The sequence below is a fragment of the Notamacropus eugenii genome, chromosome 1 (assembly GCF_028372415.1).
Source record: "Notamacropus eugenii isolate mMacEug1 chromosome 1, mMacEug1.pri_v2, whole genome shotgun sequence".
Lineage (NCBI taxonomy): Eukaryota > Metazoa > Chordata > Mammalia > Diprotodontia > Macropodidae > Notamacropus > Notamacropus eugenii.
Window position 1 is genome coordinate 640,740,095 of NC_092872.1, and position 14,274 is coordinate 640,754,368.

Below are 14,274 nucleotides of genomic sequence, written 5' to 3' on the forward strand. Positions count from 1 at the left end.
TTATTAAGTCCCCAAAATTTTATAAAGTTTCTAAGCCACGTTTGTAATAATTTCCTAATTTAAAAATGCTATTTGACTTCTAAGCCTTAACTGGGTTGTTTTTATCACCAACATTTATTGAGCAACTGCGTTATGAAAGTGCTGGGAGACAAAGACAAACAAAAACAAATTACAGTAGCATACGCCAGTGACAACTTAGTAGTAAAGATGATAAATGTTACATGGGCTCCAAATCAGTTGATCTGAGAGGACATAAGGAAAAGAAATACAACAGAATCGCATCCCTGTTTTAGCTAACCAGCTATGGAGTTAAATCACTAATGAACTCTATTCAAGGAAGTAACAGTGAATTTACTCTTAACATGAAATTTAAGCCCAGTGATAAACAAGTTTTAAATGTCACTTTTTGTGAATGACAAGTTGTCAACTGAAGAGAAATCACTACCAAATAAGAAAGAATATAATAACGGGAAGAAACAATGAAATGGAGACATCTATCTCATATACACTCGTTACCTGCTGTAGCAACTGGAACTTGTTTTGGAGCCCACTAGGCACATTTATACAGTCATTACATACATGAATTAGTGAATAACACTCCTTGTGAACTTATCCAAAAACAGCCCTTAAAAAGCACTGGTGAAAAGATAATTACTAGTTACATAATCAGTGTAAAAGTGCCTTAACCTAAACTTTTGTTTCTTCATCTGCACAATCAGGATTAACAATACTTATACTACCTACCTCGTACTTGTAGGGAAAGTACTTCTGACACCATAAAAAGTCCAATAGAATTATTATTCCTATTTAAGAGATTTCAATCCCTGATCACTTCTCGCCTGGACTACTGCAAAAGTTTTCTAATTGGTCTCCTTGCCCCATGTCTCTCCTCACTCCACTTCATCTTCCATTCAATTGCCAATGTGATTTTAGTAAAGCACAGGTCTCGCTATGTCCCCCCTTCCTAGCTCAAGGAGCACCAATAGCTCCCTATTACCTCCAGAATCTATAAATATAAACTCTTCTATCTGACATTTAAAGTGCTTTATAAAAGGACTCTTTTCTATCTTTCTGGTATTCTTACGCTCTACTGCTCTCCACACATACACTAAGTGATGCAGAGACATCTACAACCTACTTGCTGTTCCTTGCCCAGGGCACCTCATCTGCCCTTACTGTTCATTTGCCTGGCTGTCCCTTATGGAGCTCCACCACACTATCAGCTTTCCTAGCTTCGTTCAAGACTCAGATCAAATTCCAGGAGGTCTCTTACTGTCCTCCTGGTCCTAGTACTCTTCTCCCTCCTCTTTCCCCAAGGTGTTCCTGCCTTCCCCTTGAGAAATTTCCTCTATTTCTGTATAAACCATGTTATTTTCCCTCCTTATTTTAAATGTTAACTTCTTGAGAGCAGGGGCAATTTCTGCCTTTGTAACCATAATGCTTAGTATTCTGTGCCTGGCATATGGTAAACTTTCAAAATTATTCCACTGACTTCATTTTCTTTGTGGGACTTATAAAAATAATGGCTTTATTGATGCTTAATAGCCATGTGACCCCTGGCAAGTCACTTAACCTGCCTACTTCAGTTTCAACTATAAAATGGGGATAATAACAGCACCTACTTCCCAGGGCTGTCACAAGGTCTTAGCGCAGTGCCTAGCACATAGTAGGTGGTATATAAATGCTTGTTCCCTTCCCTCCCCTCTTGAGTTTCTAGGACAAGACAACTAAGACAAGAATCCAAGGAGTTAAATTTGACATTCTATTCTGGAAGATACATTATAGTCGTTTTACTCAGGTCTCAAATCACAATACAATCATCTTTCACCATGAACGAGGTAAAAAACAGTTGTGGACATTTAATTACATGTGACATTTCTGGGCTTAGTGCTGAAGGCAGTCAGCTGGTTAAAGCATCCTGTTTCAATAATAGTGAGATTAATTTCTACCTTAAAATATTTCTTAAGTCCAAAATGTTCTAAATAGTTGAATTAACAAAGTGCTGAGAAATTTCATCAGGCTCTGATATTCCTGGGTGTGAAAATTACATCCCTTTCCAACAGGGTAACCATTACTAATACCCCCTTTTTTTTTCTTTTTGGAGTATCTCTGTTTATTCGGGATGTCATGTGAAGCTTGTGAAGTTGTGAACTTTATGGCTGTTGGAGTCTGCAAAAAATGGCAACAACTTTCGAATTCAGAGGTCTGCAAATTAAGGATATATTTAACTTGCATACAAAAAGTGTGGCAAACTAGGCACAACATCCCAGTGATAGTTTTTAAAGACAACTCTAATTTTAATTCCTATACTACACACCTCCAAAGCACTCATTTCCAGGCTGTGGTTTGTTGAAGGACCTCTTTCTAAGTCCTAGAACACAGCAGCAGACCTTCGTTAAAGAAATCTTAATTAATCTTTTCATACTTCGAAAGAGAAATATATCACAGCAATGCAGCAAAGTCATGTCTCTGGCAGAAATGACCTCCAGCTTCTATGGACTAGTTAGTCTCTCTTTCGCAATAAATGAATCCGAAACTCAAACCACGTAGACACTCCGAGTGGAAACTGACACGGCCAAACCGTAAAGAACAGTCCTTATCAAAACCCACCTGACTCCCGTCATCTCTCTCGGATCCTTTTCCTGGTCCCCTTCCACACCCCCTTGTTGGGAAAGGAGCGGAACAGCAGTAGCTCCGGTTGCTAAAATGCTATTTTATCACCATCAGCCACCGTCCCATGCCACCCACAAGTGCTACTTAACCTGATTTAAAGGGAAATTAGGAGTGAAACACTAGAAAAGGGAGAGCTGCATCCATTATATTCGTGGGTAAGGCAGATCCATTTGCTCAGCTAACAGTATGACAAAGATTTTGCAAAAGATAATTTAAAGGAGTTATTTCCACTTCCAAATCGCCCACCAACGTCCCAACTGCCAGCACTCCCAGCAAGTACAATGAAAACCATTCAGGAAATAAGGAACATCTTACCTTGTACAAATATCGACATTTTGGGGTTTAATAAAATAAATACTCTGTAGTATAAATATAATAATTATATATATGTATTTTCAACAAGTCACACACTAGAGCAGGTTTTTCTTCCTCTCCTGATTAACAACTCGACGTGCTCCTTCCACCCACAGTTGACAACTTGGAGGAGTATTAATTCAGAGCGATAAAAAGCAGCTCTTTAAAAAAAAAAAAAAAAAGGAAAAAGTATACCGGGGGAATTACTCCTTTTCCACTTTAAAAAAAAAAAGGCAAGTCGGTGGGATGGAGTCCTTTTTCCCCAGTGCAGCCTTCCAGAGCGCTCCAGACCTAAATGAGAGCCAGCTGGAGACCCAAGTTAAAGGTAAAACCCCTCGGATTTAAATTTCATCAATGAAAGAGGCGGATCTGCGGCGGCTTCACCGCCCCCTCGTCCCCCCACCCCCCGAGGGTGGGATTGCAGCAGGACCGACGGAGGCTCCCTCCGCCTCCTCCCTCTGCAGCCTCCGGCCAATGGGCAGGTTCCCCGGGAAACCCTCCGGTAAACATCGCCCTCAGCCCCCTCCCCAAGGCCGGGGGGCGTGAAGGCACGGCCCGGGCATCTCCCCAGCCCACAAGCCCCGCGCGTGATCCGGGCGGGCCCAGCCAGCCCGGGCCCGGTCCGTCCCGGTGGGGGCCGCCCGTGCACGGGAGGGGAGCGCAAGAACCCTCTATAAAGCGGGTCAGCTCCCCACTCTGGGAGGAGAAGGACGAGAAGACAGGGAGCAGCCCCTTCCTCTTCCCCCAAATCTCCAGCTTCCGACCCCCCGGGGCGAGGCCCGAGCCAGCGAGAGAATGGGGAGGGGGCCGCCGGGGCTCTCCAAGGACAAACCCTCCTCCTTCCTCGCCCCTCCCTGGAGCGGCCGCCCGGACCCACCTTCCTCCGCTCCTCAGGCCTCCGGGCTAGGGGACGTCGACGGGGCCCCAGGGAGAAGGCTCTGCACTGGCAGGGAGGATGTGTCCCCTCTTCCTCCTCTTCCTCCTCCCCCCCCCCCCCCCCCCCCCCCCCGCTCCCCAAGCCCAGCTCCGCGGAGAAAGCGCCACCTCCCGCCCCGAATCTCAGCCAGACAGCTACGGCGGCCACGACCCCGTCGGCCCCCCCCTTCCACTCCCCCATCTCCCGAACTCTCCTTACACCCCCGGCCCCCGATGGGTTCCCCTCCCCCTCCGTGCACCCCTCCCCCGCACCCCTACCTCAATGCGGAAATGTTCCGGCAGCTCTAGACTGGCAGCCGGCGTCCCCCAGTCAGAAGCCAGAGCAGGCGCTGGAGCTGACCAATGAGCGCGGCGGAAAGGGCGGGAGCCCTCGCTGGGGCAAAGGAGCGCCGCGCAGGCCGGGGCGGGGGCGGGGCCTGGGAGTCGGGGTGGGGCCTCGCAGTCAGCGGGACCTCCTCCGCTCCCCACCCCGGCCTTCCCACTGGTACTTCCAGCCCTGACCTCTCTCATTTGACCAAGTCTTTCATCAGAGAGGCCTTGAGCCGGCGTCCAGCCACCCTCTAACCCTCCACCCCCGCTTTTTAGATGAAGACCCCGAGCTCAAGCGAGTGGAGAGACCCGAAGTGACACGGGCAGGAAGGATCAGCCGGTGGGCCTGCAGCCCAAGTCCTCCTGCCACCATGATGGCCGCCGCTCCCCCCGGCCATCCCCACCTTAGCACCCGGAACCCCCTTACCGCCTGCTCCCGCCTCTCCTCCATACTTCCCCATCCCTGCCGAGAGCAGGTCCATCCTGCCACCCTGCGAGGCCACCCGACAGCTTCTAGACTGTTCCGCGCTTCCTCATCCCCGACCAATCAGCGGTCTTGGGCTTGGTCCCGCGGGATCCCGGCCTGCCTTTGGCCCCTGCCTCGGGGTGGGCCTGGCCTGCCCAGTGACCCCTTTCCCGCCTGAGCTCTTGGCCCTCTATCTTCTCCACATCCTCAAGGCTCGTCCTTCCCCTCTCCCCAAGACTAGAGAAGCGTCATCCTGCCCTCCCAACCGTCTTGGCAGAGCTGGGCAAAGACCAGGCGCCCCTGGCTCAGGAATCGTGCATGGGTGGCTCCCTGTTGTCTTTAGGCCCGGGGCCTCAACCTGGGCCAGACGAAGGGCGGCTGTGAACTGGGATGGGGAGAAGTTACATCTTGATGTCAATATCCTTGGTCCCCTTGTAATCCTGGCTATTTTGTTACATGCGTGGTTAACGCTTTTGTGAGAAGGGATCTGTAGACCAAGCCCGCAGGCGATACCTGTCTATCCATCAGTCTGTCTGTCTGTATCTATCTCTACCTCTCCAGCCATCCATCCACACGCAAATACACACTTAGCTTTTGGCAAGCAGGAGCGCAAAGCCTGTAGGCAATATCTATCTGTACACTCACACGCATCACACACACACCACACACACCACACACCACACATCACACACACAACACACATATCACACACCACACACATCACACACACCACACATCACACACAACACACATCACACACACCACACACATCACACACATCACACACACCACACATCACATACAACCACATCACACACTACACACATAACACACATCACACACAACACACACATCAAACACATATCACACACACCACACACACACCAACACACATCACACACAACACACATCCTTATAAGCAACAGAGACTTGAAGCCTTTTGAAGAGACTTTTTGTATTTATATACACATATATCTCCTATAGCTTTTGTATTCCTGTTGCCCATTGGATCTATATGTGTGTATAGAGCCTATGGCTTTGCATCCCACATTTATATATAGTATGTATGGGCTTTGCCCTGTGTGTGTATAGAGTAACAACAGGCTTCACATATACATATATAGCGCTTATAGGCTTTTGCAGTGCACACACATGGCATATAGACTTTGCAAGATAAATAGACGAAAGAAAGGAAGATAGGATGGACAGACTGATAGACCCAAACAGGTAGCACTGACAGGCTTTGGTATCCCTGTTGCCTATAGGACACACCCCTGTCAAAATGGTCCATGCTACAAAGAAGGGTGAAGAACTGCCATGCAAACTCTTTTTAGACCTTCACAGTATGGTTCTGGACTACCTTTCTTGACGTCTGTCCTGTTGGTCCCTCTTTCACCAGCTTAGGTTGTAACCCAGCTGGCATACTTGATGTTTCCATCTCTGGCTCCCCTGCTATACTATACAGGCTGCCCCAGCACTCTTGCATATGCTTTCTCCCTCACCTTCTACCTCTTAGAATCCTCAGCTTCCTTCAGGGTTCATCTCAAGTGCCACCTCCTGTGAGAAGCCTTTATGAATTCCCCTGATTGGTAGTTTTTCTCTCTGTCTCTCTCTCTGTGTCTCTCTCTCTGTCTCTGTCTCTGTCTCTCTGTCTCTGTCTCTCTCTCTGTCTCTCTGTCTCTCTCTGTCTCTCTTTCTCCATCTCTCTCTGTCTCTCTCTCCTCAGATTATACTGTATTCATTAATCTGTTTAAAATGTATGTTTACCAGTACATCATAAACTTCTTGAGCTTAGGCACTTTTTTCTCTCTCTAAATGTCCCTACCTTACAGGAAGTAGGCCTTTAATAAACCTTGGCTTCATACTATTTTTCTTTCTCTTTTTTTCTTTCTTGTGGTTTTTTCCTTTTGTTCTGATTCTTCTTTCCCAACATAACTAATATGGAAATATGTTTAATATGATTGTACATGTATAGCCTGTATCAGATTTGGGGAGGGGAGAGGGAGAGAGAAAAATTCAGAATTCAAAATCTTGTAAAAGTGAGTGTTGGAAACTATCTTTGCATGTAATTGGAAAAAATAGAATACTATTAAATGGGGGGGAAATAAATCTTGGTTTCATCTGTCCCAAAGGGGGGAAAACTGCAAAAAAAAAAAAAAAAGGAAATAGGACAATTTTCACCTGGAAATGCAAGCAAAAGACAGCCTGAAGCAAGACCATTTGTATTTGTAACCCATAAAAATTTCCTAACTCTTTTGTGCTTAGAGAAAAAAGAATGATTGTTTTGGGCCCTACGTTCCCCACCCCTGGTTAGACTATCATTATCCACAGGTAACTACCCCAGGACAACACAACCACTCCAAAGGGGACTCTGTCTCCATCACCACCACTGTCCTAAAGAGAGTGAGGAAAATAAGAGAATGAGAATAAAGGAGATCAGTGCTTTAGGGTTAAAAACGGGTTATATTTTAGACTCAGAGAAAGCATCAGGATGGCCCACTGTCCTTGCTATTTACAAAGAAAGGCAAGGACAGAACCAGCAATAAACAAAATGGTGCAGTAGGTGACCCTTGTCTCTGGTGCTTCACCCTCTCGTCTTGCTGCCCCCGCCTGGGGCACATCTCATATTAGCACATCTGTCTTGCTCTCAGCTGTCACTAATGTCACTCTGATCCCCATATTTGCATTTAAATAAGAAATTCTTACACATCCAAAAGAATGAGAATCTGGAATGATAGAATTCCAAGCACCATGACATGGTGTAAGGGAGATATTTTTTGAGCAACAATCCTGGCCAATGTTCATGCCATCATACCACAGTAGAAAGAGCCCTAGTCAGGGAGTTGGGCCTCGGATCAAATCCCATTTCAACAATGATTAGCTTTATGGACTTGAGCAAGTCATTTCAACTCCCTGAGCCTGTTCCCTCACCTGCAAAATGATGACAATATTTGTACTATTTGCCTCACCCAGTTTTTGTGAGGCTCAAATGAGATATCTGAAAGTATATATATAATACATCATAAGCATATATATGTATGTATATATATATGTATGTATATTTGACATATAAATACCAGCTGTTACCCTGCTTTCCTCATAAGACCAGTCCTGCCCATGAATATGAGTAGCTGTAGCCCATGCTTCCGATTTCACAAGACCAACAGCTTGGTAAAAGGCACCGTCTACTCTAGGGTACAGGAGCCAAAAAATAGTTCACATACGGACCAGGAGAGCTATTGACACTGTCACAAAGTACCTCAAGAAATCAGGGCAGCAACAGAAATGTGGGATGGCTATGATTTAACTAGAGTTTTATTCAGAAAATTTAGAAGTTGAGGTGAAAAGAGGGGAATCTTTAATTTTACAGTGCTAGATACTCTTTTTTTTCAATTCTTGCCCCGTGATTTCATCAGTGTAGAGACCTCCCTGGGTTGAAATTTCCTCTACCAGTGCAGGTCAACAACCCATTATAATTTATAGTCTTATCTGAAGGCACTAAAGAATTAAGAAACTTGTCCAGGATTTGGCAGATTTAGAACTTGGGCCCACATCTCCCTGACCCCAAGGTCTGAGTGGGTCAAGATGTTTTTGCCAGGTGCTTTACTGAAATTTTGTTGAGGGGGGAAAACATGCATACATACACATATATGTGTATATATATATAATATATATATACACACACACAAGTAAATACATATATAGTAAAAAGTGCTAATGATTGATTTGCTGAAAAATAGCTACTAGAATTAATACTCTAATGTCAAACTCACAAGAGTTATTCTCCTGGAAACTCTCATTCAGCTGTAAATATGAATTTCTTGAATAGAAAGCCTAAAATCAAAATGTCTCCATTGCAATGACAAAGGAAGTTGTAGGATTTATGATATCGTACAGATAGAGAGTAAATGCCACTTGGAGCTTTTTACATCCTTTATACACTGTGGAGGGATATAATTTAAAAAGAAGTAATGCTACTACAATTGAAACTTAGCACATAGAAAAAGTGATGGACTCAAGGTGCAAAAAGAAACATACACTTTTAGACGTGAACACTATGGATTCATTTAGATTGTTCCAAGTTTTTTTTTTCTTTTTTTTTTTTGTAGAGGAATGTGGGGTGGCGAGAAAGGGAGGTTAGCAGTTTGGCAGAAAAAAGATAAGAGCTATTGCAACATTTTAAAAAATACACAGAAAAGAACAGGAGAAATCACGGACAAGCAGGACAGTTTTGAAAGCAACATGTGGAATTTGTTACATACAGAGAGAAAAAAAACCAAACAATATGACATGGATATTCATATTTTTATATGTAGTCCTCTTTTTTGTTCTGCTATTTGTATATAAATGTTCTTTTTTTTTGATGTTTAAATCCAAAATTTAAAAAATAAAGAATCTCAACCCACAATGAGGGCTTTGCATCTAGAAGAGTAACACAATGGTCTCACCCTCTGCTATGACCCAGGCCCAAGCACTACTCAGCATCATGGGACTATCTACACACCAGCCACCCACTACTAAGTAAGGGTATCAGTTAAGAACGTTTATTTATGCCAAGCTGGCCAAGAGTTGCATGCTGCCCCACAGCCCACCTATTTCTGATTGACATCTAATTTCCAAACCCCCAAATTTTGTAGTCTCTTCCTTAGATGGGGAAGTAGAGCATCTAGATATCACTGTGGATAAAGTCAGGAAGACTCATCTTCCTGAGTTCAAATCTGCCCTCAGAAACTTACTAGCTGTCTGATTCTGGGCAAGTCACTTAACCCTGTTTGCCTCAGTTTCCTCATTTATAAAATGAGCTGGAGAAGGAAATATCAAGCCACTCCAATATCTTTGCTTAAACACAAATGGGGTCACAAAGAGTCAGGCATGACTGAAACGACTGAAAAACAACAAGTAATCAACTGGATGAGATTATGGACCTTTTCCTGGAGGACATCCTTCACGGGGATAGACATACACCTTATCCCCTTCCTGAAAAAATGCAGGTAACCCCTCTGATTGGTCCCCAGTAAGTAAGACTAGCTTTAAGATGATTAGGGACAAAGACGAATGAGTGGGTTGGACCTTTGTCCAAAGAATCCACATTACAGGAGAAAGTGGCCTGCAAGACACCAAATGCTTTGGACTCTTCATCTTGTCCTCAGATTTTTAGACCAGTAGGGATTCCCCCCACCTCTGGGAATAGAAACTGGTGACTTGTGGGGAAGCAAACAGAGAAAAAAATCTGAGGATGGAATTCCTGGACCTCCAATTCCTGGTTGCCTTTTTTTGCTTTTCTGATTCCTTATTCTGAGCACAAGTCAAGGTCTAATAACCCCAAGAAGAGATGTTTCCAGGCTATGAGGTTACCTTGCGAATAATCCTGAGTTCAAGAGTTCCCCAAATTGAGAATTCCTGATTTTGACTGTTGGGCACCCCTAGCTTCTCAGAGTGAGATTTCTTTAATAGCATGCTTCTTGGAGGAGGAGGGTCTTTCAGAGAATTGTAACAGACAGCTGAAAGATTAAACTATGCCATGAGGGACCAAGAAATTTGGACTTTACCAACCCTCAGTGATACTGCTCTGCATTACCCTGAGGATAAAGGTCTGAGGGAGAAGAGTTCAGCAGTCTCCCAAAGTATCTCTTTCTTCAGTGGGAGTGGTTTCTACTGTCCTATGCAAATGCTTTGTGTTTCTGTAGTTGTGGGTGTTGTTTGGCAGTCATTTCAGTCAGGTCTGACTCTTCATGACCCTATTTGGAGTTTCCTTTGCAAAGATACTGGAGTGGTTTGCTATTTTCTTCTCCAGTTCATTTTACAGATGAGGAAACTGAGGCAAGCAGGGCTAAGTGACTTGCCCAGAGTCAAATAGCTAGTAAGTGTCTGAGGCCACATTTGAACTCAGGTCTTCCTGACTCTAGGTCTGGTGCTCTATCCACTATGCCACCTGGCTGCCCCACATATGAGCCCTTAAAATTCCTTTGTGACTGTACATTTTTTCCTGGTACAGGAAATACAGACTGTCTTGTACCTAGTATTTGTCTTGCGCATTAAAGACGTGTATGGGAATTGTAAGCTTGTTCTTCACTTCTGGGAAAACCTACTCACAGGGCCATACCTAAATTTTATTTTAAGATTTCCCTGGAGTTTTTCTGCAGGGTGGGACCAAAGAGCCAAAGGAAGAAATTTATCTCTTTGGGAATCAGGCCTTGAGATTTTAACCCAGCTTTATGTAAGCCCAGAGTCCTGGGAGTTGGGGAGAGAAGTGTGAGGGCATACTTGGGCTATAGATGATATTTATAACACAACTAAATTTTCCACTTTGCAATTTCCACCCCTTTTTGCTAGTTCTAGCCTATGGGGCTAATCCTTCTAACAAGTGACAGTTTCCCTTGAAACACTTGAAGAGATCAATCTCTGCTCTCCCTACCTCCAAGTTTTGTTTTCTCCAGGCTAAATACAAGTTCCTTCAAACAAGTTTTATGTGATCTATACACAAGGCCCTTCAACATTGTGGTTACCCTTCTCTGAACATTTTCCAGGTTATTGATTTCCTCCCTAAAATATGGTGCCTGGGATTAAATGTAATCCTTCTGTAACCAGGCTGTTCCCCACATGTTGCATGAGGGGTATCATGTGTGGTTCAGAGAAAGGCAGACTAGACATTTGTAGTTTTTCCCCCTACCCTTCTCCAAGGGACACTTTGATTCCTGACAGGAGGAAAAGCAGGAAGTTGGGTCAAAAGCTTGGCCACTCTCCTCTCTTAAGAGAGAGGGGGTACTGGGCTAGAATTATATCTATTAATATTATTAATCTAGGGAATGTGGTTTTCAGGTTCAAGGTAAACTGCTGATTGCTGTTTCTTAATGGGGAAGGGAAGATAGATACAAGGCTCGATTGCTTCCCACCAAATGGCAATTCCACAATGAACAAAGAAACCCATTATCTAAGTCAACAGCAAAACAGAAATCATATCAAATATATACTAGACAATATGGAATGAAGGAGTTCTCCCATTGGGAATAAGGTAACTTGGCTCCTCTGAGAGAGAGAAAGAGAGAGAGAGCCCCAAATCTCAAACAAGAGTAAATCCCCCAAAGTCTCTAGTGTAACAAGCGGGAGATAAGAACACGATGAAGCATTAGCTCTTCTCCTGCAAGCTTCTTTCCAGAGTCCTAGCCTTTTTTCAGCAACCTGAAGTGACGAATTGGCATAAGCTATCTTCTCTCTTGAAATCAGAAGCCAGATGTGCTCAAAGCAACTGCCCAAAGGGACTCTCAAGTCTCAGAGAAGGTCAAGAGCCCAAACCTCTGCTGTATTCGGCTTTTGCCATCCCCACCCGCCCCTCATGCAAGCTCATAGCATGGATCTCCACCAGTGAGGAGGGAATCCCATACCCATGAGCTTTAGACCTAGGATTACGTTTCAGATGTAGTCTAACCAGGACAGAATACAGGGGGTTGATCACTGCATTGTTCCTGGATACTGATGTTATCTTTTACATAAAAGATTACATTAAATTTCTGGGCTATTATATCATGGTGTTTACTCATGTTGAGCTTGTAGTCTTCTAAAATCCCCATATATTGGTCAGATTAACTTCATTGGTCTCCCTCTCCCTCTTTGTACTTATGAGCTGATTTTTTTTGGTCAAAGTATAAGGCTTTAAATTTATCCTTATACAATTTCATTTATTAGATTTGGCCCAATGTTCTGAGAGCTGGTCAAGATTCAGAAAATTCTAGAGTGTGAGCTCTCTCTCCCCACCCTATGTCATTTGCTAATTTGACAAATTTACCATCTATACCTTATCCAAGTCATAGATAAACAACACACAGCCAAACACAGATCCCTGAGGCACTTAATTGGAGACATTCTGCCAAGTTAACATCAAACCATTTGTGATTACTTTTAAAAAATGTGAATCATAATGTAATTTCTTACATTTGTTTAATGGTTATAACATTTCAAAGCTCTTCCACATCAAGTACTTTATTTGATCCTTGCAACAACTCTAGAATTAGATTATTATCCCTGTTTTACAGATGAGAAAACTGAGGTCCAGAACAGTCAAGTTAACTATGCTCAGTGAATTAATGGGAGAAAAGAGACCAGAACCTCATCATTATCAGTTCTATGCAAGATCAGTATTTTTGACACCAAGGATATACCATGGAAGATCTCCTTGGAGGAGAGCATAAAACACAGGTACCTAATAGAAGTCACTCATCATTAACTCCAGTCCTTTAACCAGCTCCAGGTCCACCCAATTGTTCTCATACTGAACCTACATCCCTCAAAAAATCACTTAATAGACTTTGTCATATGTGCCATTAAAATATTAGTAAACAATGTCTACAGTATTCCCCTGATCTACTCGTTCAGTAGTTCAATAAAGTAAGTTTAATCTGACATCATCCAACCTTGTTAGAGCCACACCAACTCTTTGGGATCACTATTTCCTTTTCTAGATATTTACCAATCATGGCTTTGATAATACATTCTAGAATTTTTCCAAGAATCTAAATCAAACTTGCTATCCTATAGTGTGCAGAATTTATCCTTTTCCTCCACCCCCACCACCTTTATTCTTTTGTTTGTAAAATGACACTGCATTTGCTCTTCTCCAGTCCTATGTCACTTCTTCCATTTCGAACAATCTTTCAAATATCATTGATGGTAGTTCAGCAATCAAATCTACTAGTTCTTTTAATACCCTAGGACAGTGATGTCACATTCAAATAGGTTCAGGGCCACTAAACCATACATAAGGACTCCTGTAGGCTGCATATTGATTCAGAAAACTACATATAAACATTATCTATGTCTTATTGTATTTTCGTTTATTTTGTTAAATATTTCCCAATTTTATTTTAATCTGGTTTGAATCCCATTCAGGAGGGTTGTGGGCTGCCCTGGCTATGTGATTGACCCCTATGTCCCAGAAAATATTTTATCTGGCATGAGCATCTTGATGTCATCAAATTCAGCTAAGTGATCTCAGATTATATCCTCGTATATATACCCTGAGTATCAAGTCCTTCTAAGTCATTTTTGTTCTCTCTTACAGTTCAAATATCCTCCTTGGCAAAGAAACAAGTAGGAAAACAAGAGTTGAGCAACTCTGCCTTTTTTCTGTCATCATATATCATCCCATCCACCCTAAACAGTGGTTTATCTCTACTTCAGTTCTCCTTTTTTCCCCACAGTAGACCTAGCAAACCCAAAACAACCCTTTCTGTCACTTTTATCATTCCTTATCAGACTCATTCTGAATTTTTTCTTTTGGCACTCCTGAGACTATTCTTAGAAGATTCTGCTGTTCTATCTTGTTGACTGTTTTCAGATGGAAGGAACCTTAGAATCATCCAATCTGACCCTTTTCATTTTACAGATAAGGAAACTGAATTCCATAGAGGTTAAACCATTTGCCCAAGGTCACATAAATAGTAAGTGACAGAGAACTAGGATTTAAGTCCAGCTTCTTTGATTCTATCACAAGCTCTTTTCACTACACCTTAGTAGTTTCTGTTTTCCATTCTGATTTTGAA

The 14,274-nt window shown here is 43.2% G+C and overlaps 1 protein-coding gene across 6 annotated transcripts in view; it reads right to left on the bottom strand.

Annotated features, from left to right (window-relative positions):
• UGP2 (UDP-glucose pyrophosphorylase 2) overlaps positions 1–4,787 on the bottom strand; it is a 41,484-nt gene extending 36,697 nt beyond the window's left edge. Inside the window, exon 1 of one of the 6 annotated variants that reach the window (XR_011972722.1) lies at positions 4,700–4,782. Coding sequence is in view for 2 of the 6 variants with exons in the window: in XM_072635417.1 (XP_072491518.1) it covers positions 4,700–4,754 (55 nt within the window). In the remaining 4 variants the exon portion in view is untranslated. Of the gene's footprint in view, positions 1–2,988; positions 3,344–3,904; positions 4,004–4,221; positions 4,323–4,699 lie in introns of those variants that run through there. The other 5 variants (XR_011972723.1, XM_072635417.1, XM_072635421.1 and 2 more) reach the window with 5 other exon arrangements.
• Between the last annotated feature and the right edge of the window lie 9,487 nt (positions 4,788–14,274).